At 37.2% G+C, this 23,578-nt stretch overlaps 1 protein-coding gene across 11 annotated transcripts in view; it reads left to right on the top strand.

Annotated features, from left to right (window-relative positions):
- PCDH15 (protocadherin related 15) overlaps positions 1-23,578 on the top strand; it is a gene marked incomplete at both ends in the record, with an annotated part of 610,552 nt that overhangs the window by 203,785 nt on the left and 383,189 nt on the right. For all 11 annotated transcript variants that reach the window (XM_080938401.1, XM_080938402.1, XM_080938400.1 and 8 more), the window contains 2 exons: positions 2,284-2,444; positions 14,589-14,744. In XM_080938401.1, the coding sequence (XP_080794527.1) occupies positions 2,284-2,444; positions 14,589-14,744 (317 nt within the window). The remainder of the gene's footprint in view (positions 1-2,283; positions 2,445-14,588; positions 14,745-23,578) is intronic.

Raw genomic sequence — 23,578 nt, 5'->3', positions numbered from 1 at the left:
CCTTACAGGTCATTGGAATATATGTTGCGCTTTCCAGTTTGTGTTTTCATGGGGTTCCTGTGTGTGTGAACATGTGTATCTCTTTGTGTATATGTGTTTCTTTGGCTTTCTCTTTGGCTTTTTTTCTTTACATTGTTTTATTATCCCATTAAAGTTTGGTTTTGTTCTATTTAATTTCACCTTTGTTTTCAGATGCCTGTTTCCTACGGAGAGAGAATGAAAGGCTATGAGTTTGAATGAGGGGAGAAGTGGGGAGGGTCTTAGAGGAGTTGGCGAGAAGGGAAACCATTCCCAATATAGTTCATAAAAAATTTTTTTCAATAAAAAATAATGCTATGTATAAAAGCGAGGTTAACAAAAACAACAACAACCAAAAATAAAATCATTGTCCAACCCTGACATGGCAAGAATAAAGACAAAATGAAGAGAATGCAACTCTGTCCTCAAGATTTTGTCTCGTAAATTCATTGTCTGTTAGCAAACTTTCTGTCGTTTTAAAGATGGTTGAAAACATTTAACTTTTGAGAAAAAACAGATTTAAAGAAAACAAATATGTCTGTTTACAGACAAAAGATCTCTCGGCACATACTTTCCCAAGTAGGAGCACACACCCCAGTACTCAAGGCTGAAAGACACAGCGGACGTGAATCATTCCCATTGCTGGCATCACTATAACCTAAACTAGAGGAGTTATTCTTCCACTGAGGTTATTTCAGGTCTTGCCAGTGTGCTGGTTAAAAAAAAAATTGTGCTTCAGAGATAAATATATGGTTTAGGGGTAGAAATTCCTGTCCAGTGATTTTCATCATTCTACAGAAGAAAAGAAAAAGATTCATCTAGATTTCATGAGCATGTGAGGTATACGAGCATCAATATAACAGGTTCGCTTCCAAATAAAAACAAGTTCTTTCAAAATGTCCTAGGCAGTTAGGACATATCAATAGGCTATTGTTAGGAAAATATTGTATATCCTACCTTAACAGTATTAAAGTACAGGGGGAAATAAAATAATGATGCAATCTTATTTTATTTTTTTGTAATAGTGTAATGACTTAAGATTTAGGGCAATTTCCTACCTTACCAAAATATGATAGATAAATTTGACATTTTATTTTTTTAAGCCTAGTTTCATAGTTGTGGATTTTCTATTATCTGCTTCCTGTCTTATGGCAAGAAGTTATCTAAATATTTCCATTTTCCTCTGGGGTTTAGAATAGCTCGTCTTTATTTCCACAGCCATGTTTCTTCTATGCACTGTTCATGCTATAAGATGTAGCAACTACTCTAAGCCACTATCCACCCTTGATTGGAAGGAGGGTAGTTACTATGTGGGGAAAAATAAGTTTAAGATGAATCTCTGCTGTTCACTTGCAATTTGCAAAATACATGGAATCTTTTGCAGTGAAGAAATGTTAGAGAAATCCTATTTTTTCCATATTTGCTCAAGAACTACTAAAAGGATGAGAAGGAAGAGAAGGAGGAGGAGGAGAGTGAGGAGACAGAAAGAGTAGGAAGAAGTGAGAGGGGAGAGGAAGGGGGAAGGGTAAAGGAAAGGGAAGGGTGAGGGGGTGAGGTAAAGGTAGAGATGTGGAGAGAGAGGGAGAAGGGGAGGAGAGGGAGGGAAATGGGGAGGGGGAGAGGGAGAGAAAAGCATGCAAGCATTGAAATGTAAAATCAGAATAGTTTGTCAGTCTAGTTGAGTGTCCTGTGTCTTAGAGATGAGCAACTACTGCTGTGTGTCTTGGTGGTAGCATTAAGATTTATCTTTTATGGATTTACTCTGACATACAAGAACAGGATGCACTTCTCACTGTGGAGATGCTTGCTGCCCCTTTACTTAACCCCCTCCCGCCTCTCTTTTATTTTCAAGATCTCTCTTCTCATATCAGAAGTCTCACTGAGTAGATTTGGTATCCTGCTCTGCTGTTACAGTTGCTTCCTTTGTTCATGATAAAAAAATGTAATGACAAAATCCAGAGAAAAGCAGTGGACAGAGAGTGGGAGAGGCTCAGCACTGCTAAAGAAACAGGGTGGTGTTTTTCAAATGTCCAAATCTCTGCTCCCTAGCCTACCTCTTTCCAAAATACCACTGACAAATAGCAGAGTGAAGAGAGATATGTGTGGCTTTGGAAGACAAGGAAAGTACTTTGTGATGTTCAGTACAGTATTGAATGGGTTCCGACTTGGCAGAGGTTTGATCCAGCTGGGTTTAAGAGAATAATCCTTGCTAAAGGAATGCTTTTAACTAGCGTATGGTTACAAATAGCTGTGTTTGGTTTGCAGGTACAATTCTGGTGGACAACATGTTGATTAAGGGGACTGCCGGAGGACCAGACCCCACCATAGAGCTCTCTTTAAAGGACAACGTGGACTACTGGGTGTTGCTGGACCCCGTTAAACAGATGCTTTTTCTGAACAGTACCGGAAGAGTTCTGGATAGAGACGTCAGTAGCTTTATTTTTCTCTGACCCTGCGCTGTTCCTTTAGTATAATTTAAATGTCTATATGCATTATCTATATGATATTAAAATTTGCCCCTATAATTAGACTTTATTCACTAGACATAGCAACAAAAGAAAATCTAGCTCTTGGAGTAAGACTGAAAAAAGGAAAGGGGCGTGTGTGTCTGATACTCTGGAATTTTGTCCCAGTGCTGAGCCAATAAATAAACTACAAAGAATTAAGAAGTGATGTCTTTGGGTGAATAGGACTGTCACACAGAAACCCATTATTTTCCCACAGTGTGAAGTTGAAGGTGTTATTTGCTTTTGGGCTACAGGGTGGAGAGAAGCCAGTGTGTTACCCTCTCATTTAGCTGCTAGCACAACTAGAATTGGAAGGAGGGAGGCTGAGCATCACACTTATAAGGCTGAAGAAAAGCAAAGTTGAGCCAGGTTCCTGTCAACCTTCTTGTCCTCTCATTGTGTGGAAGACCCATTTCCTACAGAGCGGATAAGTTGCCAACATTGTTCAGTATATCATTTCTGAAAAGGGTGACAAAGTATTGAAAAGACCGATGTCCTGCCTCAACCACATGTATCATCTTTGGTGACTAGGAAGGGAGGGGCATTCAAGGTAGTGTTCCCACCTCAGAGTGCAGATCCCAAGGCTTGCATGTTGCATAACTAAAGCAGAATTAATGGGTATGATTGGTTTGCTTCATGACACACCTCCCATTAGGATACTGAGTGTGTGACTCTTTCATCCTGCATGGACCCCACAGGCAATCTGTAATAGCTCTGCCTGTCTTTCACTCTTCACTATTTGCTTTATGATACTTTGCTCTTAGGCACTTGGGAATTGTGCCCTCACCTGCAGCACTGATTTTAGGGCTATGTGTGTGTCTGTATCACAGTGGAAGCCTTTCTCCTCCTTCTCCTTCATCTTTGTCTTTATCTCCCTCTTTCTCTTCCTCTCCTCCTCCTCCTCCTCATCCTCCTTCTTCTTGTTCTCTTTCCCCTTCTCCCTCTTCCTCCTCCTCTTCTTCTTTCTTCTATTTACTTAACATCCTGACTGCTGCCCCCTTCTGGTCATTCTTCCTGCAGTCTCTCCCCTCCTGAGTCTCCCCTTCCCCTCTGAGAGAGTAAAGCCCCCAACCCTGGCACATCAAGCCTCTGAAGGTCTGGGCACTCTTTCTCCCACTGAGGTAAGCTAAGAGAGCCAAATTAGGATAACGGGCTCTACTGATAAGCAACAACTTTAGGCACAGCCCCTGCTCCAGTTATTCAGGACCTAGATGAAGACGATGGCAGCACATCAGCTATGTATGTGTGGGAGGATGGTGCTAGGTCCAGCCTGTGTATGGTCATTCAGTCTCTGAGAGCCCCCCAAAGGTACAGATTAGTTGACTCTGTTAGTCAATTTTTAAAAAATGGATCACAGAGCTAAACAGAATTCTCAACAGGGGAATTTCAAATGGGTGAGAAAAACTTAAAGAAAAGTTTATAATGGCATTAGTCATCAAGAAAATGAAAATCAAAATGATTCTGAGATTGCATCTTATACCTATCAGAATGGCTGAGATCAAAAGCTCAAAGGATGGCACATGCTGGTGAGGATGTGGAGCAAGGGGAACACTCCTCCATTGCTGGTGAGAATGTTGACTTGTGCAACCACTTTAGAAATCAATTTGGAGTTTTCTCAGAAAACTGGGACTAGTTCTACCTCAAGACCCAGTTGAACTACTCCTGGACATATACCCAAAAGATTCCTCACTATACCACAGAGACACTTGCTCAACTATGTTCATAGCAGCATTATTCATAATAGGCAGAAACTAGAAATAACATTGATGTCCTTCATCTGAAGAATGGATAAAGAAAATATGGTACACATTTCAATCTACACAATGGAAAATGATTAAACGCTTAACAACAACAAAGATATCATGAATTTTACAGCAGAAGTCTTTCCATCTATAGTCTTACCACACAGCTACTCCTCTTTAATCATCGACAAACCACTACTGCTAGTCACTTAGTGAAATCAGCCAGGGCTTCTGTTATACTCTTAGCTATATACCGATATACATCCCTATGGAATTTTCAAACCTCTTTAGTGTGGTATCTCTCCTTCCTCATCCCTAGCTAAACTCCATCCCCATTGTCTTCCTTTCCACCTTCATAGCCTCTGCTTCCTTCTACATGCCCATGCCCAGGGCACCTTCTTCTCTCTCCCCAAAGGTGCCTTTCTACTTTCCTGGCATCTGAGGTAACTTCACACCACAGATGCACATCTAAGGATTCAGAGTTAAAATCCACATGTAAGAGAAGACACACAGTCTTTGTCTTCCTTCCCTGGTCTAGTTTACCCTTTACTGCTTAATATTTTCCAGTTTCACCCATTTACCTGCAAATTCCATGTTCTCAATTTTGTCTTTACAAATTAATACAATTTGTTTGTGTATATGTACCACAGTTTTATTATCTACCCATCAGTCAAGGGCGTCTGGATTTTCATTTTCTAGTCACTATGAATAGAAGAGTTTGTCTGCACTAGTATGCTGAGTCCTTTATAAGTATTCGAAGGATGGGACATGCCAAAAGTCTATCTTTAGGTTATAAGAATCACCATACTGATTTCAGTATTAGTGGGAACAGTTTACAGTCCCATCAGTGAATTGGGGCTCTCCTTTCCCTGCATACTCACAAGCATTTATTATCAATTCTTTTGTTGCTTAGAGACAGTTTTGAGTATTATAACATGAAATATTAATGGCGTGCACTTTTCTAATTGCTGAAAATATCAGCAGTATCTTTAAGATATTCCTCAGCAATTTTTACTTCTTCTTTTTAGCATTATCTGTTGAGATCCATAGCACATTTTTTTTAAATTGGGCACTTTATTCTTTCTCCTCTTCTTCTTCCTCTTCCTTCTTCTAGTTCTAGTTCCTTATAGATATTAACCCTCTACCAGATCAATAGGTACATCCTATGGTCTTCCTCTTCACTTGCTTGATTTTTATTCTTGTCCTTTGTAATTATATTTTTCCTTATTCCTCAAAAAAAAAAAAAAAAAAAAAAAACTATTCAGAAAGACCTTTTATACTTTTATGCCTTCTTGGGTACCTCACATGTTTTCTTCTAGAAGTTGTAGCATTTCAAGTTTCACATGGAGGTCTTTGATCTCTTCGGAGGGAATTTTATTGGCTATTTTATTTATTTACATTTCAAATGTTATTCCTTTTCCCAGTTTCCCTTCCTTGAACCTTCTTACTCAAGCCCTCTAAACACTGCTTTTATGAAAGTGCTCTCCCACCCACCCACCCATTCTTGCCTCAGTACCCTAACACTCCCTTACCCTGGGCCATTAAGCCTCCACAGGACCAAGGGCCTGTTGAGGCTCAAGGGCTTCCCATTGATGCCAGCAAAGACTATCCTCTGCTACATATATAACTGGAGCCATGGGTCCCTCCATGTGTACTTTTTGGCTGGTGGTCTAGTCTCTGGGAGCTCTGGCGCATCTGGATGGTTGGTTTTATTATTCTTCCTATGAGGTTGAAACCCCTTCAGCTCCTTCATTTGTTTGTGTAGGCGATAGATATACATCTAATTCCATTCTCCAAGTGGACATCCAGTTTTCTCAGCACCATTTGCTGAAGATGCTATCTTTTCTACAGCATGTGTTGCTGGCATCTTTGTAAAAACATGACATGGCTGTAGTGAAAGGATCTCATGTTTTGGTCATCCATTCTTCCTCCTTTGTGTTACTTTGCTGTATTGTGATAGCATCACGATGTGTTCGCTGTTATAATGTAATACTGCTTATAATCTGGTATGATACCCACTTCAGCATCATTCTTTTTGTCCAGGCTTGCTTTGGTTCTCCTGGACCTCTTGTTCTTCCATATGCACTCTAATATGTTTTTCTACCTCATTGAAGAATGTTGTGTGTATTAATTTGGATTGTATTGAATCTTTAAATTGTTTCCAATAAGAAGATCATTTTTACAACATTCTATCAACCCTTGAACATCAGTAGTCTCCATACATCTTCTTGAACCTTCCTCAATCTCTGGGTTCACAGGCTTCAGCTGTCAATCATTGTAGGCACTTCACCTTGTTGGTTAGGTTTATTAATAGGTGTATATTTTGAAGCTATTGGAAATGGAGGTGTCACTAGGGTCTCTGTTTCTCAGATTGTTATTGATGTATAAATGGCTACTGATTTCTATAGGCTGGTGTTTGTCTTGACACTTCACTATAATTCTTGATTTTACACACACATACACACACACACACACATGCATGATTTTCTGTCTGGATTTGGTGGTAGAGCCTTTGGGGTCTCATGGAAAATATCATATCATCTACAAGTAGGGTAAGACAATTGAGACTCAGCAAGGACTCACACATGCACAGGTACAGCTTTGGTCTGGGATGGGAGGATGAATGAGTGGTGAAAACTGAGGATCAGTTGTCAGAACAGTCAAGAAAGCAAATGTCTAGGGCTCCGACATGGGTCTGAAATGGCAGTGTGGGGTGAAGCTCGAGTCAGACTACCAATTGGCTCTCCTTTTTTATTTTTAATTTTATGTTTTATTTATTCACTATATATCAGACTTACTGCCCACCTAGAGATCATCCCCTCCCACAGTGTTTTTTCCCACCTCTCCCCGCTTTTTTCTCTGAGTGAGTGTGTGACCCCTGAGTATCCCTCCCACATGGCACTGAAAGTCTCTGTGAGGCTAGGTGCTTCCTCTCTCATGGAGGCCAGATAAGGCAACCCTGCTAGAAAAACCATATTCCACATAAAGGGAACAGCTTTTGGGACAGCACCCATTCTAGTTGTTCAAGACCCATATGAAGAGTAAGCTGCACATCTGCTACATATGTGTGACTAGACTTAGGTCCAGTTCATGTATGTTCCTTAGTTGCTTGTTCAGACTCTGGGTGCCTCAAGGGTTCAGGTTAGTTGACTCTGTTGATTTTCCTGTGGAATTCCTATCCCTTTTGAGGTTCAAAATCCTTCCTTCTATTCTTCCAGAAGAGTTCTCAAGCTCCACTCATTGTCTGGTTTTGTGTCTCTTTATCTGTCTGAGTCACCTGCTAGGTGGATCCTCTCTTGTCTGCACACATAGCAGAGTATCATTACTACTGTAAGAGATTGGTACTTTTCCAAGGGATGGGTCTAAGTTGTGTATTTGTGATGACTTTAAATATATACATTTCGGAATTTTACTGTGATAATTTCAACATATGTATACAATTTATAATGTCAAATCCATATAATAAGCTATGGTTGATTTTCTGTCTCCTCTCATTAGTGTATGTAGAACCTTTGAACATTACTTTTCTGTTAACTAGAAAAACCCAATAGCTTGTTGTGTGATATTACACACATGAACACACACACACATACACACACACACACACCAACTCTTAGTAAGAACATGTAATGTGCTTCTTCTGTCTATCTATACTTGTACACCTGAAATCAGATGTCCTATTGTCAGCTTTTCCTTCACCCTCTCTGTCAGTTGCTAATCACTATCCTAAATTTCAACTTTCTATATCTAGAATATTCATGTCTGAGTGAACACTAGTACTTTTCTACCTATACCTAACTTTATTTCATTTATCATAAAGACTTTAATGTCTTTTGATTTTGCTATGCAGTAAAATAACATTCCTTTTAATATCTAAGGAATTTTCTACTGTGCCTGTGCACTGCATTTTTTATCCATTGTTCTGTGGTTGGCACTTGGGTTGATTTTATGGTCAAAGTACAGTGTGTATTTTAGAGGCAAGCATGGACATGTAGGATTTCCATTGCTATGCTGATGCCATTTTCTTTTGATACATACTCAGAAGTGGGATAGCTGTGTTTTGTGGCAAATATAGTCTCTTGGATGCTCCATACATTTACCACCATGCCTTCCCTTCCCAACAAATGTGGATAAGTCCCTCAATTCTCAGTGTCTCTTGATATCTTTTGTATTTTTTCTTTTATAATAGACATTTTCGCTAAGGTGAGAAAATGGATGTTTTAGTATGGCTTTGACTTGCATTTGCATGACAACTAAATGAGTAAAATTCAACACATCTTCATAACATTTTGGCCATTTAAACTTTTTCTTCTAGGATGTTATCTATTCATAGTTTTTGCAAATTTCTGGATACGTTCTTTGGGCTTTTTTTCATACTGAATATGAACCTTTCAAATTCTTAATATATTCTGATATTCAAATACTTATACTCTATTCATATAAGGAAACTTATATCACCCTGTTGGTTATGTCCTTGGCTATCAAGAAACTTCTGTGTAGTTTGTTTAAGATGCTGTGTCTTCAAACATTTGATTCATTTTCATAAACTTGAGAGAAAGTCCAAGTTTCCATCTTTTACAATGAATATCCAGTTCATAAGTTTTTAATTTTGTCGAATTGTTGATCTAAATACAGACTAAATAGTTATTGTCTGAATGAACTATAACAAGTGTTGTGGGTAATTCAAAAGACTTCTCCAATTATAGTTGCATTTCAAGCAAGTTGTTTTTTTTCTAGAGGAAGAAATTCAAACCAAGTTTTCTGCCCTTTGATTGTCAAGACTATAAATAATCTATTGTTTGTATAATCATGGTTGTATAGGTGAAAAAAGCAAATTTAATGTAAATAACAATATTTCAAAATTTAAAAAATTAAGTAAGCTATTTATTTTAATAAAAACTCACAGAAAAATATAAAAATTGCCACACTCCAAATGTTTGAATTTGTTTAGAAAATATTTGTAAGAGATTCAGTGTGAACTCTTTTGCAATTTTCAAACACTGCTTTCAGCTATCAATTTTTCCCTTTATTTTTGTTTGTGTTCAGTACAGTTATCTGAATTGATTCCTCAATGAAGTCATAAAATCAATTGTTTATAATAAGAAAGTCAAGGATCTTTGAAAGGCCGAATTATGATCTCATGGAACCACTATCAATTAATCACTGAGGGGCGTAGAACAAGTCCCAGTTACTATAGAAATAATAAACCAGATACGAAGGACAAGCTGAATCTGTTCCAATAGTATAATATGGGTCTTGACTCATTGCGAAGATCGGATGCCCTTGCCCAGGGAAAGCAATGACCTAAGGTACCCCAACACCTTCAATTCTGAACTTGATTGCTGCTCACAGGGTTTTCTCTGTTCTGTTCAGGGATTATTCCTTTGCTAGGTCTGATGAGTATCCTCATCTTCCATCCACATTTACACCTGCATCCATCAGCTTTCCTTCCTCTCAGTCTTTACCCCTCCCACTTGGAACCCAGGACAATCTCAATGTTCACTCAACCTTCATCTTAAATAGACTCTAAAGTGATTGGAGATCTTTAAATCCTTTATACTTTTTATGTTTTTGGGCTCTGTATCTTGATCATGCACACTCTGCACTGCTTCTCCCTTCTCTCAGCTTCCAGGGTTTCTCCCATCTGGTCTCCATCCAGAATTCAATTCTTTTCATCTTAGTACCATATTTGTGCCACTAGATGCAAATTCCTACAAAGGAATAAGGACAAAATCCATAAATACCACATTAGCATAAATCTGTTTCCTAATGTTGATACTGGTGTGTAATTATATAGTCTATACTCCATACTCTTAACTAGTCTATTTTGTGTTCATGGAAATTATTTAATATAAATTTTACAGAACTGTTCTTAGTATCCAAGGATTAGGTCATATTAATTTCACCTATCTGGAACTTAACTATAACAAATAGTATTGAAAACTATAAAATATATCTAAGCTCATTTAAGTTTTTAATTGTTCCTAATTCTGATTGCAAATTGGCATTTTGTTCTTTAAGTAACTCCCATAATTATGTCCTTGTTAATAAAGATTAATATTTTGAAGGAATAGAAAACACTGGACAATCCTCAACTCTATTTTTCATTTGCATGTCAATGTAATGGCTGGAACCACTTAGCTCAGTGGTAGACATCTTGCCTAGTATATGTGTGGCCTCGGGAGTGTGAGATAGATATGCCTATAATCCATTTTTACCTTTTCCAAATCTTTGTATAAAACAACAATAAGTCCTCATTGTATGGAGGTAGTAATTAAATCCTGAGAGAGAGAAAAAAACATGACAAAACCATTCATTCCTGTACAAATTTGACAACTATTTATACTTTGAAATATTATGCTCAAATCTGAAAGGTTTGCAAAATTTAGTTTCATTTAAATATTGACACTTGCAAATCATTAATATTTAAGTAATCAGTTTCCAAAAGTATTAAATTTCCCTTCTAGAGGAGTATTATAATCCACAGTGTTTTCATCACTGACTCTTTTGTATAACTTCTCTGTTCATGTTGTATTCTAAGTGACTCATTTTCCATCTTTCTCTTAAATGATGATTTTCCCATGTGCTTTAAAAAGTTTTTTCCTCACTTCATGCTTACAATACTACTTTTGAGAGATAAACATCATAAGCTGGTGATTTCTATCATTGCACAGACATGCGGACACAACTCTGGAATGGTACATCAAGCACTCATTTTGAAATTCTGAGCGTCTATGAATGTGGTTATTTTAAATATACACCCCATGCAATTTATATGCATGGTGTTTCCTTGTTTTGTAAATTGAACAAACAAACAGCATTCAGGACTGAAGAAAGATTCTCAAAGAATTTCCATGGATGACTTTGGCCGCTGCTGTGAAAGCTCACCCCAAATCTTCCCTGCACTTCCATCCTTAGAGTCATAAACCACTGCAACACTTCCACAAGCATTGCAGAGTCCCTAAAGTCTGACTAATCGACTCAGTAGGACTGTACATGATGTATTTATGACTTCCCTGTACAGGAGAATAGGATTTATTCCAATACGAAATTACACTGTGCCTTCAATATTAGCCACAGGGACCTCTTTACTTCATTGTAATCCAGAGTGGTTGGAATTTATTGCCACCTAAGTTCATCCCAGTCACTAAGCATTGCACACACAGGGAGCCAGAGTTGAGAATGACAGCAGTTCCAGGTGACCTGTTCATATCTAATTTACAAGTACTTAACAGGAAGAAGATGACCCTCATACTCTACATTATTACCCTTTGGAAGGCTGTGACTTTTTTTATTTTATTTTTTATTTTTTTAGTTTTGTCCCAAGGCTACAGTCTCATGTAAAACTGCAAATGAAGATGATTTCTCTTGAAATATTTAGAAGAAAAATCACTGCAGATGAATATGACCTAACTGATTGTCTTCCAAAAGTTGTGCCAGAAATAGAAGTAGGCGTATTTATTCTGTGTTTACTTTACAAATAAAACACAGTCTTTTTTGAGTAGACTAGAAGGCAACTACTTTGAAGCTGGTACTAAAGGCGGGGGGGGGGGGGCAGTCACTTACTTTAAATTTTTCTGAGAATCACCTACAGTTCATTCTTTCAAAACAGTCCTTTGCCTGAAACTTGAAGATTTTCAGGTGGTTTTGCTTGCAGGCTACTTTGTAGCATCCAGAGATGTTCTACTAAGAAGGCCCTCTTGTTAAATGGTTTACAATAGCATTGTGTGTGTGTGTGTGTGTGTGTGTGTGTGTGTGTGTGTGTGTGTGTGTGTGTTTTTAACTTCTGAAATTTACCAGATATTCTCAAAGTGAACTAGCTCTATTTTTCATTCTCTTGTAAAATAGTGTCTGCTATGCTAAGTTCTTATGCTTCTGATATTAGCAGTGGATATAGTTTACCCATACATGTTCCAACATCTGGTTTTAGTCTTGGCATGTAAGCCTATCTCCTTTCTATCTGTTTTTCATCAGCATGTGCTCATATGAATGTCTATAGTCATTTGTGGTTTTTAGGTGATTTTTGCCTAAACAAATCTAGAGTAGAACTTAAATGAATTATTTCTAAACTGCACTATTATTTATTATTAACTATTAAGATGACATTGTTCTTAGTCATGGTATTTATTATATGTTCCTATGATGGGTGTGTGTGTTAGTTACTTGGAATTTCTGTAAATATAACTTCACTGTCTTCATTGATATTAGCTAGACACTACAACACAGGATGATGTCACAGCTCATGTAAAGATCTTCACCTGTATTTTAAGAAGGCCACCTCTTAGCAATTCTCTTCCCTTTGTCTCCGTTGCTCATGAAAGTGCCTTCTGACTACATAGCATTTTGCTGTACATTAAACATATTTACTGTAGTACCTATCTAATCTCCAGGTATGACATGCAGCTGGAGATCCACTTTGCACTCCCTCAGTCCCAGGGATGTTTGCCCTATCACCTGGATTGATTTAACCTAGATATTAAGGAGCTTATCTTATAATCCCAAATTATTAGTTTATATTGCATCGATTTCATTTATTCCACTTTTTATGGATGGGTTTGGAATATTAATTTTGTTTGATACATATGTGCTGATGTTATGAAGCAAATGTAGTGTTTTGATTCACGTACATTGGCAATAATCTGCCTAGGTGATTGTCAGACACAGAAAACATAGGAGTAGAGAAGAAGCTGGATAGGGAAGCCAGCACTGCTGATGGACAGGGAAAATTGGACTAGAGGTCTTTGGCACATGATGAATGGATGAGTAATAAATAGTTCATTTATTTTAAAAATGAGCCCCCCAAAAGTGACAAAAGATAATGCTATACTTATAAATGAACCTCTAAAACATGATAAAATATAACGTTGAATGCAACCTCATAGGAAAGACAATATCAACCAACCAGACCCCTGAGAGTTCCTGGGGACTAAAACACCAGCCAAAGAGTACACATGGAGGAACCCATGTCTCCAGCTGCATATATAGCAGGGAATGGCCTTATCCTTATCTGGTATCAACAGGAGGAGAGGCCCTTGGTCCTGTTAAGGCTCTATGTCTGGTGTAGGAGAATGACAGAGTTTGAAGGCAGGAGAGAGTGGGTGGTTGGGTAGGGGAGCATCCTCATAGAAGCTGGGGGACAAGGTATGGGATAGGGGGATTCTAAGGGGAAACTGATAAAAGAAATAACATTATATATATATCCAATTAAAAACATGTAGAAGGTGATAGCAATTCACTGTGTTGTGAATGACAGTTTACATCCAATGAGTGGTGTTTGTAGGAAGTTCAGAAAACGTAGTTCTTTTTTGATAACTGCAGTGCTATTGCGTTAATACTGCTGGGTCCTTACTGTCAGAGTTGAGCACTGGAGATATTTTAAACTTTCCCTCAGTCATTCAGACAGTATTCCTAGAAGTAGGGTGAGAAACGACATGGTTTCTCTAACGTCATTCACTCACCTGTCCTAAACACACAGCGGCTGCTATGCAGAGGGAGGTGACTAAGTATTGAAAGGCATCCCGTGATTAGAGATGTCCCCCAGTCTCATCAAAGGACACAGATCGAAGCAGGCATATAAAGTATGGGATATATGAAGTTGTGGATGAGAAGTACAGTAAAGACAAAGGGATTGTGGGAGTTGGAAAGATGAGGCAGGCTAGAGACAGGATATTGAAGATGGAAAGACCCTCTGTGAGTTATTCTGATCAAACAATATTTAGGGGGAAAATGAATAAGCCTGACAAAAGTGATGCCGTAAAAGAGATGGACAAGGTGTCTGTGTCTCTGTGTGCATTTTGAATCTAGTTATCTTAGGAGTCATTTTTTTTTCTTTTGCTCACATTATTTTTATCATTAAGAAACATACTATCTTCATAAGAACAAGTGAGCAAAGACTCTTTCTCATAAAGTTTCTTATTTCTCATAAGTTTAATGCAACTTTCTTTTCAAAATAAATTTAAGACCATTGTTTCTTAGAATTTTATAAAAAAAAGTTTGGTTTTTTATTTTTTTTTATTTATTTATTTTTTTTTTTTTTTTTTTTTGATTTGAGCAAATCTTAGCATGGGTTCAGTGTCTATTCAGTAGCAAAATCCTATGAGCATAATAGTACTTTAAGCCTGATATGTTTAAATGTGGAATTAAACAGTGATATAATAAGGATTACCTTCTCTTACTTTTAAAGCAGGCCATTAGCTTGTTTCCTGGCTTATCACAGTACAAAGAAAATAAGTGTTTAAACTGAGAGTGAAGCAGTCAAGTGTGTTGGCAGTGTCAGACCTGACCCAAACCGTGTCTAAATAGATGTCATTTCTTTCTGCAGCCACCAATGAACATACACTCCATTGTAGTACAAGTCCAGTGTGTCAACAAGAAGGTTGGCACAGTTATCTATCATGAAGTACGCATCGTGGTGCGGGACCGGAATGACAACTCACCCACATTCAAGCACGAAAGCTACTACGCCACCGTGAATGAGGTCTGTGCCCTTGTGCTCATATGAGCATTTAGCTTGTATTATAAACCCGGGTAATCCCATTATAATAATGAATAATATGCCGAGACATAAAAGAATGTAAAAGAAAAACTAATAGTTTTTAAAAAATGCATTCTGGTAACTCAGAATAGGGTTACAGAAATTCAAGTTTGCTACAGAAAAGAAAATGCAGATGAATCTTTATATTACAAAATATATTGAAAGAATTCAAGGAATGCTACTGACATTTATGCTTATTGAAAAAGTGTTAGTCAAAATGTCGCTGGATTTATGAAGTGATTTTGCCAGATATTGGAGGAAATTATTTTTATGAGACATTATTTACAGTTACTGGCTAATGTTTCGTGTCTGTGTGTATGTGTGTGTGTGTGTGTGTGTGTGTGTGTGTGTGTGTGTCTGTGTGTGTCTGTGTGTGTCTCTGTGTGTGTGTATTTCAAGACGTTCTCATTCAAACTCCAAACTCACAATGATTCTTCTGCCTGATCTTCTCTAGTGTCAAATTACAAGAAGGAGCCAAGTACTAGCCTGTTATGTTTTAAAGTTAAATTCTATCGTATCCAGAACCTTCAAACAAAACCACACCATATTCTTTTTATTTTATTTTACTTTTATTACCAATTGTTAGATGAAAATTATGTTAATGTTCTGAAAATATCTTAAAAGTGATACTATTGCTTTTATTGAAAATTCATTTCATTGTCTCTTTCGCCCTTTAACCAATGTTGCTATGATGTTTTATAATGTTTTTTCTATTAATTTAATGTTAGACTCTAAGCCAGAAAAACATTTACATAGTAACAATGATGTCACTTTCAATGCAAAATATAAACACAAGCAGGATTAAGTTGCTGTAAAAAATACAGTCAATATATGAGACTCTTCACTCCTTCAATTTTTCTCTTTAAAAATAAAGATGCTTTGTAGAAGCTATCAGCATGCTTTGAATATAAACACAAAATTAATGCTATCATTTCAGCAATCTCTAAAATCAATCAAAATGTTTCCTTAGCAAGAAGCTTCTATTTGTAAACATTTGGTAGAATTAAATAATAGAAGGTAGGTTGTCTGAGATAATATTGCTGTAAATTATTGGACAATTAAAAGTGCAGGATGTCAGTCAGTGGCTCTTTCTGTCTGAGTCCTCCCACTGAACTGTGCAGTAATCAAAGACGCTGACTAGTTCCCAGGCACGTGGCATATTCATTTAAAGAGTTTTCTTTTTCAATATCCATAGGTCAACATTTGAATTACAGTTTGCCCTTGATTGATGGAAACTGATAGTCGAATCATCCTAGGTGAAGATCTAGATTAGGCAAAAATCGGTTTTTAGTTCACATCAGTTTTTTTTTTTTTCCTGTTCTGTACATAGTTCATTTTTCTTACTGAAACCTAAAATCCTCTCAATTTGATTTTAAAAGCATTCCGTATTCCCTGATTACTTTTTCCCTTTCTCCTCCGATCCTTTCTCGGTCTCGTTGAAGAATAATTCTTCTCTGGTACCATTTCCCTCCTGTCAGTCTGCTGTTCAACAGCTGCAGCATTTCCCATTATCATCAGGGAAAAGGCTCATTCCAGGAGTGGGTCTTCAAGGCCTGCCCATTCTCACCATTTGTCAATGCTCTGCTCATTCCGAGTCTCCAGTAAAGGTGCTTTACCTGCTCAAGTTGTTTTCCTGGTGTCCCACAGGCATCCAGCAGGCTTGTGTTCTGTCCTAACTTCTTCATTGTCATTTAAAGTTTGGCTATGGACTTACTCTCTCATTGTGTTGAACAGTCCAGTGTCCTCTACAAAGCTGTTCAGTGCTTTATGTGTGACAGACAGCTGGGGCAAGCTTGACCCACTGACTCCTTACTTGGTTGTAGAGAGTATGTACTTCATGGTCACATCCACCCACCTTGGTTTACTAAATGCTATGATTCATAATCATGCTTTTAAAAAGCGAAGGTTTGAATACGCCTGCAAATAATATCAAGAAAAAGGTTTTGCTACTATCATCTTTTATTTATTAGGGTAGTTCTAGAATGATACTTAATTCAATGACCCAAAATTGAATATGTAAATATATGTGAGTGCTTGTGTCTATACATATATGTACATGTGTGTGATTATGGTTTGTGGATATATTGTACATGCATATATATATATATATATATGTGTGTGTGTGTGTGTGTAAGTATGTATATGTATACTTGTCTATGTGCACACATGTACACAAAATGCCATCTACAACATTACCTATAAAATTGAAAGAATTTCTTTATCTCTGCCCAAGAATAGAACATTCATGATATTTTTTTCTTCTATTTTCTCATTTAGTACAAGGTGGAAACACTTAAAATCTACATTTAAAAAGTCATTCAGTATTCAGCAAATTGTTGGAATAATATTTTATTTGACACTGCAATAAAATGCAAGCCAGATATGAAGTCACAATCACAGACTGATAAAGAAAACTTTCCATCTTAATCCCTGGTTAGTTCTTTGCCTCAGGGTGAGAAAATTCAGCCTTGAGAAGTACCCAAAGTGACCGAAAATGGCTCAGAAAAAGAGTTTACTCCTAACCCAAAACCCTAATTTCCATTCTTCCTTCACTGGTATAAGCATGTCATTGTGTGTCTGAATTAGAAATAAACATTGCGGCTTATAGGTTTTATTAAACATTACCATGATCACAATCAGCACATTTATAAATAGGTTGAAGTCTAGGAGCTAATATTCTTTGGAAGCATGTTTCTCTAGTAATAGGTCAAAAATTCAGCAAAACAGTACTAGTACTTTTACTTAGACTCCAAGTGATGACTACGACAAAGGGTCCCAACCTCTTACTTGAAAAATAAAACACAAGAAAATATGAAGATTTTTATCTCCCTGAGTAATTGTCAAGCTCAGCTAGTTTTGGACAACTGTATCATTAGTTAATTGTATTGGTTGGTTTGAAAAATAAATTGGGGAGTAAAATCACAGTTTGTTCCTAAGCTGGTTTGGAAGGTAAATCTGTACCAACAATAGTATCTTATATATATATATATATATATATATATATATATATATATATATATATATATATATATATGTATATGTGTGTGTATATGTGTGTGTGTGTGTGTGTGTGTGTGCGAGAGAGTGTGTGTGTGTGTGTGTGTGTGTGTGTGTGTGTGTGTGTGTGTGTATCTTTGAGAAGTTAGGGATCTGTACCCATGGAATCTCCATGGTAAGGATATCTCAACTCTACCTGACCAGAGATAATATCACCTGACATGCTAACACAGGAAGGGAAAGCTCATCAGGCCCCAACTCTCAACAAGGAACTACAAGCAGCTAAGGGATGCTGTGAGAGAGATAACATCTTTCTCCATGGGTGAGACCCTGACTGATTATCCAACATCAGGTGATCAGCTCTGAAATTATACACATGCAACTGACATGATATGGACTGAGCAGATCATATTTACATATTCAGGATATAACAATAAGTAAACAAAAAAGATCAGAAGCCATGAATTTGAGAGATAATGGGGGATGAAAGGGTTAATTAGGAAGTTTGGAGAAAGGGAAAGAAAAGGGAAAACAGTGTGTGTGTGTGTGTGTGTGTGTGTGTGTGTGTGTGTGTGTGTGTGTGTGTGTGTGTATGTGTGTATGTGTGTGTGTATTTTAAAAAGCAACAAAACAAAACAATAAAAATCACCAAAATATTATTTTCTGATGATTTTTTTGCTGGATATTCTCTGTATTTACATTTCAAATGTTATCCCTTTTCCTTTCATTCCCATCCTTCTTCCCCCTTCACTTCCTTCCATCAAGGTGCTCTTCCAATCCCACTCTCCTGCCTCAACTCCATGGTGTTCCCTTCCACTGGGAGAACATGCCTTCACTGGACCAAAGGCCTCTTCTCCCATTTGTACAGAAATGAATGGTTTTGCCATGTGTCTTTTCCTCTCTCTCAGGATTTAATTACTAAACTCCTTACAATGAGGACTTATTGCTGTTTTATACTAAGACTTGGAAAAGGTTAAAATGGATTATAGGCATATCTATCTCACACTCCCGAGGCCACACATATACTAGGCAAGATGTCTACCACTGAGCTAAGTGGTTCCAGCCATTACATTGACATGCAAATGAAAAATAGAGTTGAGGATTGTCCAGTGTTGTCTATTCCTTCAAAATATTAATCTTTATCAATAAAGGACATAATTATAGGAGTTACTTAAAGAACAAAATGACAATTGACAATCAGATTTAGGAAAATTCTACACACTCTTTAAATAAATCATTTAACTTTTTACATCACGAATTATATCCCCTTTCCAGACTCCCTCTCCCCCATCTCCTTTGTCTCTTTGAGGGTGCTCCCCGATCCATCCACCCACTCCAGTGCCCCATCCCCAGCATCCGCATACACTGGGGCATCAAATGTCCACAGGACCAAGGTCCTCCCATCCTGATGCCAGGCAAGGTCATCCTCTGCTACATATTTATCTGAAGCTATGGATCCCCTACATGTCTATGTAAGCTATTATATCTGGGAAAATAAAACCTGTGACCAGTAAATAATAACAATGCACACTTCACACTCGATGAGCAGAAAATTCCTCTTACGCCTGCAAACAGGAGAGACTGAACATACAACCACCTCTATTACAAGACAGGAGTTTAGAAAATGTAAGTTCCATGCTCAAACTAAAAGCAGACCTTTCTGTCTAACATCCTGACACCCTAAACAACAACTTATCCTACAGGGAAACTCTGAAAACAAACTCGGTGGTAGGAACGTGTACATAGGTATAAAGAATGTGCGCATAAAGATAACACCGTGTTTTCTATGCATCCCAGGAGCCACGGCCACACAAAGAGCTGTCATGCTAACATTGTGATAAAAAACATGGCAGGAATAGCTAATGTGTGTGGCCTACAAAACACGGATTTATAGAAATGAAAAGAAAATGTCTCTTTTCACTCATAAGTAGTTATTTTTTCCCGTGCTATCGTACTCCCCCATCTGGGTAGTTTAATACCCACTTCACTGCATTTCTAGGCTGTTGTCTTAGCATCCTTGCCATTATCTCCACTGTGTATGTCTTTAGGGATGGAGACTAATTACTTTTATATCCAGCTGTACAAAATACAAGAATCTCCTCTTCCTAACGAGATATGCTAGTAAGTAAAAATAAGAAAAAATGAATATTAATATGTGTGGATAAACCTAAATATCAACTGAATAAAACATTTTAATTAATATGAATATACATGTATATTTTTGTGTATATACATATAAATACACGTACATGTATTTTCTAGGGAATATATTTATAATACAGAGAAACACGGACAAGTGCTGAGAAAATGGGAGCCTCGGTTGCCTAGAGTGTAAATGCAAAAACAAATCATGTGTATTTTTATATAACTAATTATTCACATTATTTAAGCAGATAATTATTCTTAGGCAAGGAAAAGAAAAAAAAGCATATCAAAATATACACACTTTACAAGTACATAAATTTATACCAATATGTATCAATAAATATGTTAAAATAAAGAGACAAGATGAACAGATTGAAGGATATAATTGCAGCATATATTTAAATATTAATCCAAATAGAGGTAGTTGAAAAGAAATAAATTAAAAACTGTGGATTATGTACACTTGAATGTAAAGGTATGGAATAAGGCATGCCATATAAACAGCCATCATGCACTAGAGAGATGGCTCATTGGTTAAGACCACTGGCTGCTCGTCTACAGACTTCATTTAGATTCTCAATACCTACAGTACAGTTCCAGACAAAACTCCTGTTCTTAAAGATATGGTACCCTCTTCTGGCATCTGTAGGCACAGAAAACACATGGAGCCCAGGTCCACATGCAACTGAAGAACCACACACACGGAAACACAAAATAAAATAACAATTTTAATAGTCATCATACAAAGGTCTATTATAAATGCCCCAATGTAAGACAAAAAGGACTTAAAAAGAATTATGAATGAATATTCAAAAACATTCAGAGTGATAAATGTTTAAGTGGTATGAAATTATATATATATTTATAAAACAAAAGTTTATTTATACATATAAATATAACCTCACAATAAAGTAAGTTGGCAGAATAAAATCAGAAACATAAAAAACTGTCATCATAGATAGAAATTAAAACTCTGAGGTAGCTGGAAAGAAAGGCTCCCCAAAAGACCCAGACCATGACCTGGCACAAGACACCTTGCAGGTATGATTTATTATATTAAACTCTATTAGAGGGACCATCCTGGGTTACTGAGGTATCCAGTCCAACCAACATATGCCCTTAAAAGATATTGCTTCCCCAAACTAGCCATTGGATCACAAACTCTCAATATATTAAAAGATAAAAATCTTATGGTATACTTTCCACAATGAAATAAAACCAGTAATCAGAAATAGGACCTTGGAAAATAGAAAATACACAGACCCTTGACGAAGGGCTCGTTCTCTTCCTCAGTCTCCTGGAGTGAATCGTGAAACAAGATTTTGAATCAAACCATTTCACAGGGCAGAGCAGAAATCCCCACATATTTATATAGACAGATTGCCAAAGGATCCCCAACCTCTACCGAGTGAGCAACAATTACCCATAGAAACAACTTGTGTGCATGAAGCTGGCAAAGGCTTGGATGCAGTCACCCTAAAGAACAGAAGGACTACAAGGAAACAGAAAACAGATACTTCCAAATGTCAGTAAAGGCGGTGACATGCTGAGAGGAGCAAGGGTAGACACATAGGGTTACATCAAAGAGAGCATCCACATAGTGACGTACAGTCTGCAGAGATGATAGAGAATATATTTGAAAAAGTATCTGGCTCAGTGGGGATCCAGAATTGAGATGGAACATGATCTCCCACCCCTAACTATGAAGCTTTCTACAATTGAGACCCACTTTCCAAGGAAAAGAATTCATTCTCTCCAGTGGAGTCTCATTAGGTAACTTCATCACACAGAACTGTAGGCTCCATGCCCAATAGAAGGTGGCCAACACAAAATGAACACACTAGTGTTTTTGTAGGTTTCTTTTTTGTCTCATATTGCCTTATTTGGGCATTTTTTATTACTGCTCCTTTGTTTGTATATTACGGTTTCCAGACTTGCATTTTTATGAGTTTTGTTTTTGTGTCTGTCTGTATGTATCTTTTTCCCCCTTTGTTTTTGTTTTTGACTTTTTGTGCTTCCTAAAGAGAGAAAGAAAGAAAGAAAGAAAGAAAGAAAGAAAGAAAGAAAGAAAGAAAGAAAGAAAGAAAGAAAGAAAGAAAGAATGGGTGTGGAGTCCAATGGCTGAGGGGGTTAGGGTTGAGTTGAGGTAGGAGAAATTGTGGTCAGAATATAGTGTATGGACAATTTTTTTTAAATATAAAGAGAGGGGAAATTAAGAATCTAGGAGGGCCTCAGAAAATATAACACCAAGTCATACTAGCAAGAGCATGAGGAAATGTGAGAAAAATATCAACAGATGTTTTTATTTACTGGGAGCAATAAAAGTATAAAAATGACCAATAAGTAAAAAGAAAAATGTTGTTTAATATCACTAATTTTCAGTAACATATCCAAATCACAATGAGATATTATATGTTAATTATAATGGCTATTTTCAAAGGGATGAGAAATTGTGTGGTAATCAAGAGGTGGAGAGGGGACATGTGTATACTATTGGGGGGAATGAAAATTAGCAAATCCATCATGGAACTATGTAATTAAAATAAAAAAACAAAAGAAGTAAACATAGAATGACGGTGGGATTCTATTCAAAACCAAGTTTGTAACACACAGCAATGAAATCAGTGGATCAAAGAGAAACCGAGCCTCCAATGTTTACTCCGACAAACCCACAATACTGTGAAATCAATGGATACATTGTCCATGCTTTAGTGGAAAAACAATAAACAGTTTCCACACAAAGTCTGTACCATTCAGTCATAAATATGAAACCATGTAAATTATAATGAAATAGACAGTTCAGGAGGTAATTGCTTGATATAAGCCAGGCATAGAAAGAGATATTCATCAATCCCTTCCTCATAAGTGGAGGATAAAAACTTGGTATCCATGAAAATGGAGAATGGGATACTCACTATTAGATCTAGAAAGATGGAGGGAGGAGGGAAGGATCTGGTCTAATCAGTGCACAAGGGAGATGGACCCTATTGGGCAACACCGTAGAGTGACAGACGTTTGTAATAATTTATTATTAAAAAATAAGAGAGAAGACCTCAGAGCTTCTATCACAAAGATGGAGCAAGTTGGTAAAGAGATGATGAGTCTAATTATTCCATAGACTGAGAATTAAACATATGTGCACATACATATAATTACATTTACACACACACACACACACATACACACACACACACATGCATATATTGGGGTAGAAAGGGAAATGTTTGCCTGCCTGGAGTCAGCAAAAGGTAGAGGAAGAAGATGGGAGAGAAATCAGGGGAGAGATTATGGTGGAACACAAACCCGGAGTCCCCCTTTCTTGCCAGAGAGTTTGGTGCAACAAAGGCTCTAGTGTAGACGCACTGGGATTGCCAAGAAGAAGTTCCAGAAGGGAGCACCAAGGAATCCCACTCTTCAGCCCTACAGGGCACAATTAACCAACTGATGGAGGCCACTCTAGATGACCTTGGTAGTATATTCTTTCCCAAAATCTTTAGAGAAAAATCTCGGCTTGCACATGGCCTGTTTTTGGCATTTTTTAAGCTGCACCCTAGCTGACATAACTATGTAAAAGAAAACAGATTCTGTTTAAGACAGAATTTGCTTTCATTTTGTTAGAGACAATCTGGAAATGA

This window comes from Micromys minutus (assembly GCF_963924665.1).
Source record: "Micromys minutus genome assembly, chromosome: 25".
Taxonomy (NCBI): Eukaryota; Metazoa; Chordata; class Mammalia; order Rodentia; family Muridae; genus Micromys; species Micromys minutus.
Note: the sequence above shows the minus strand (reverse complement) of the source record. Positions and strands in the feature narration are given on the sequence as shown.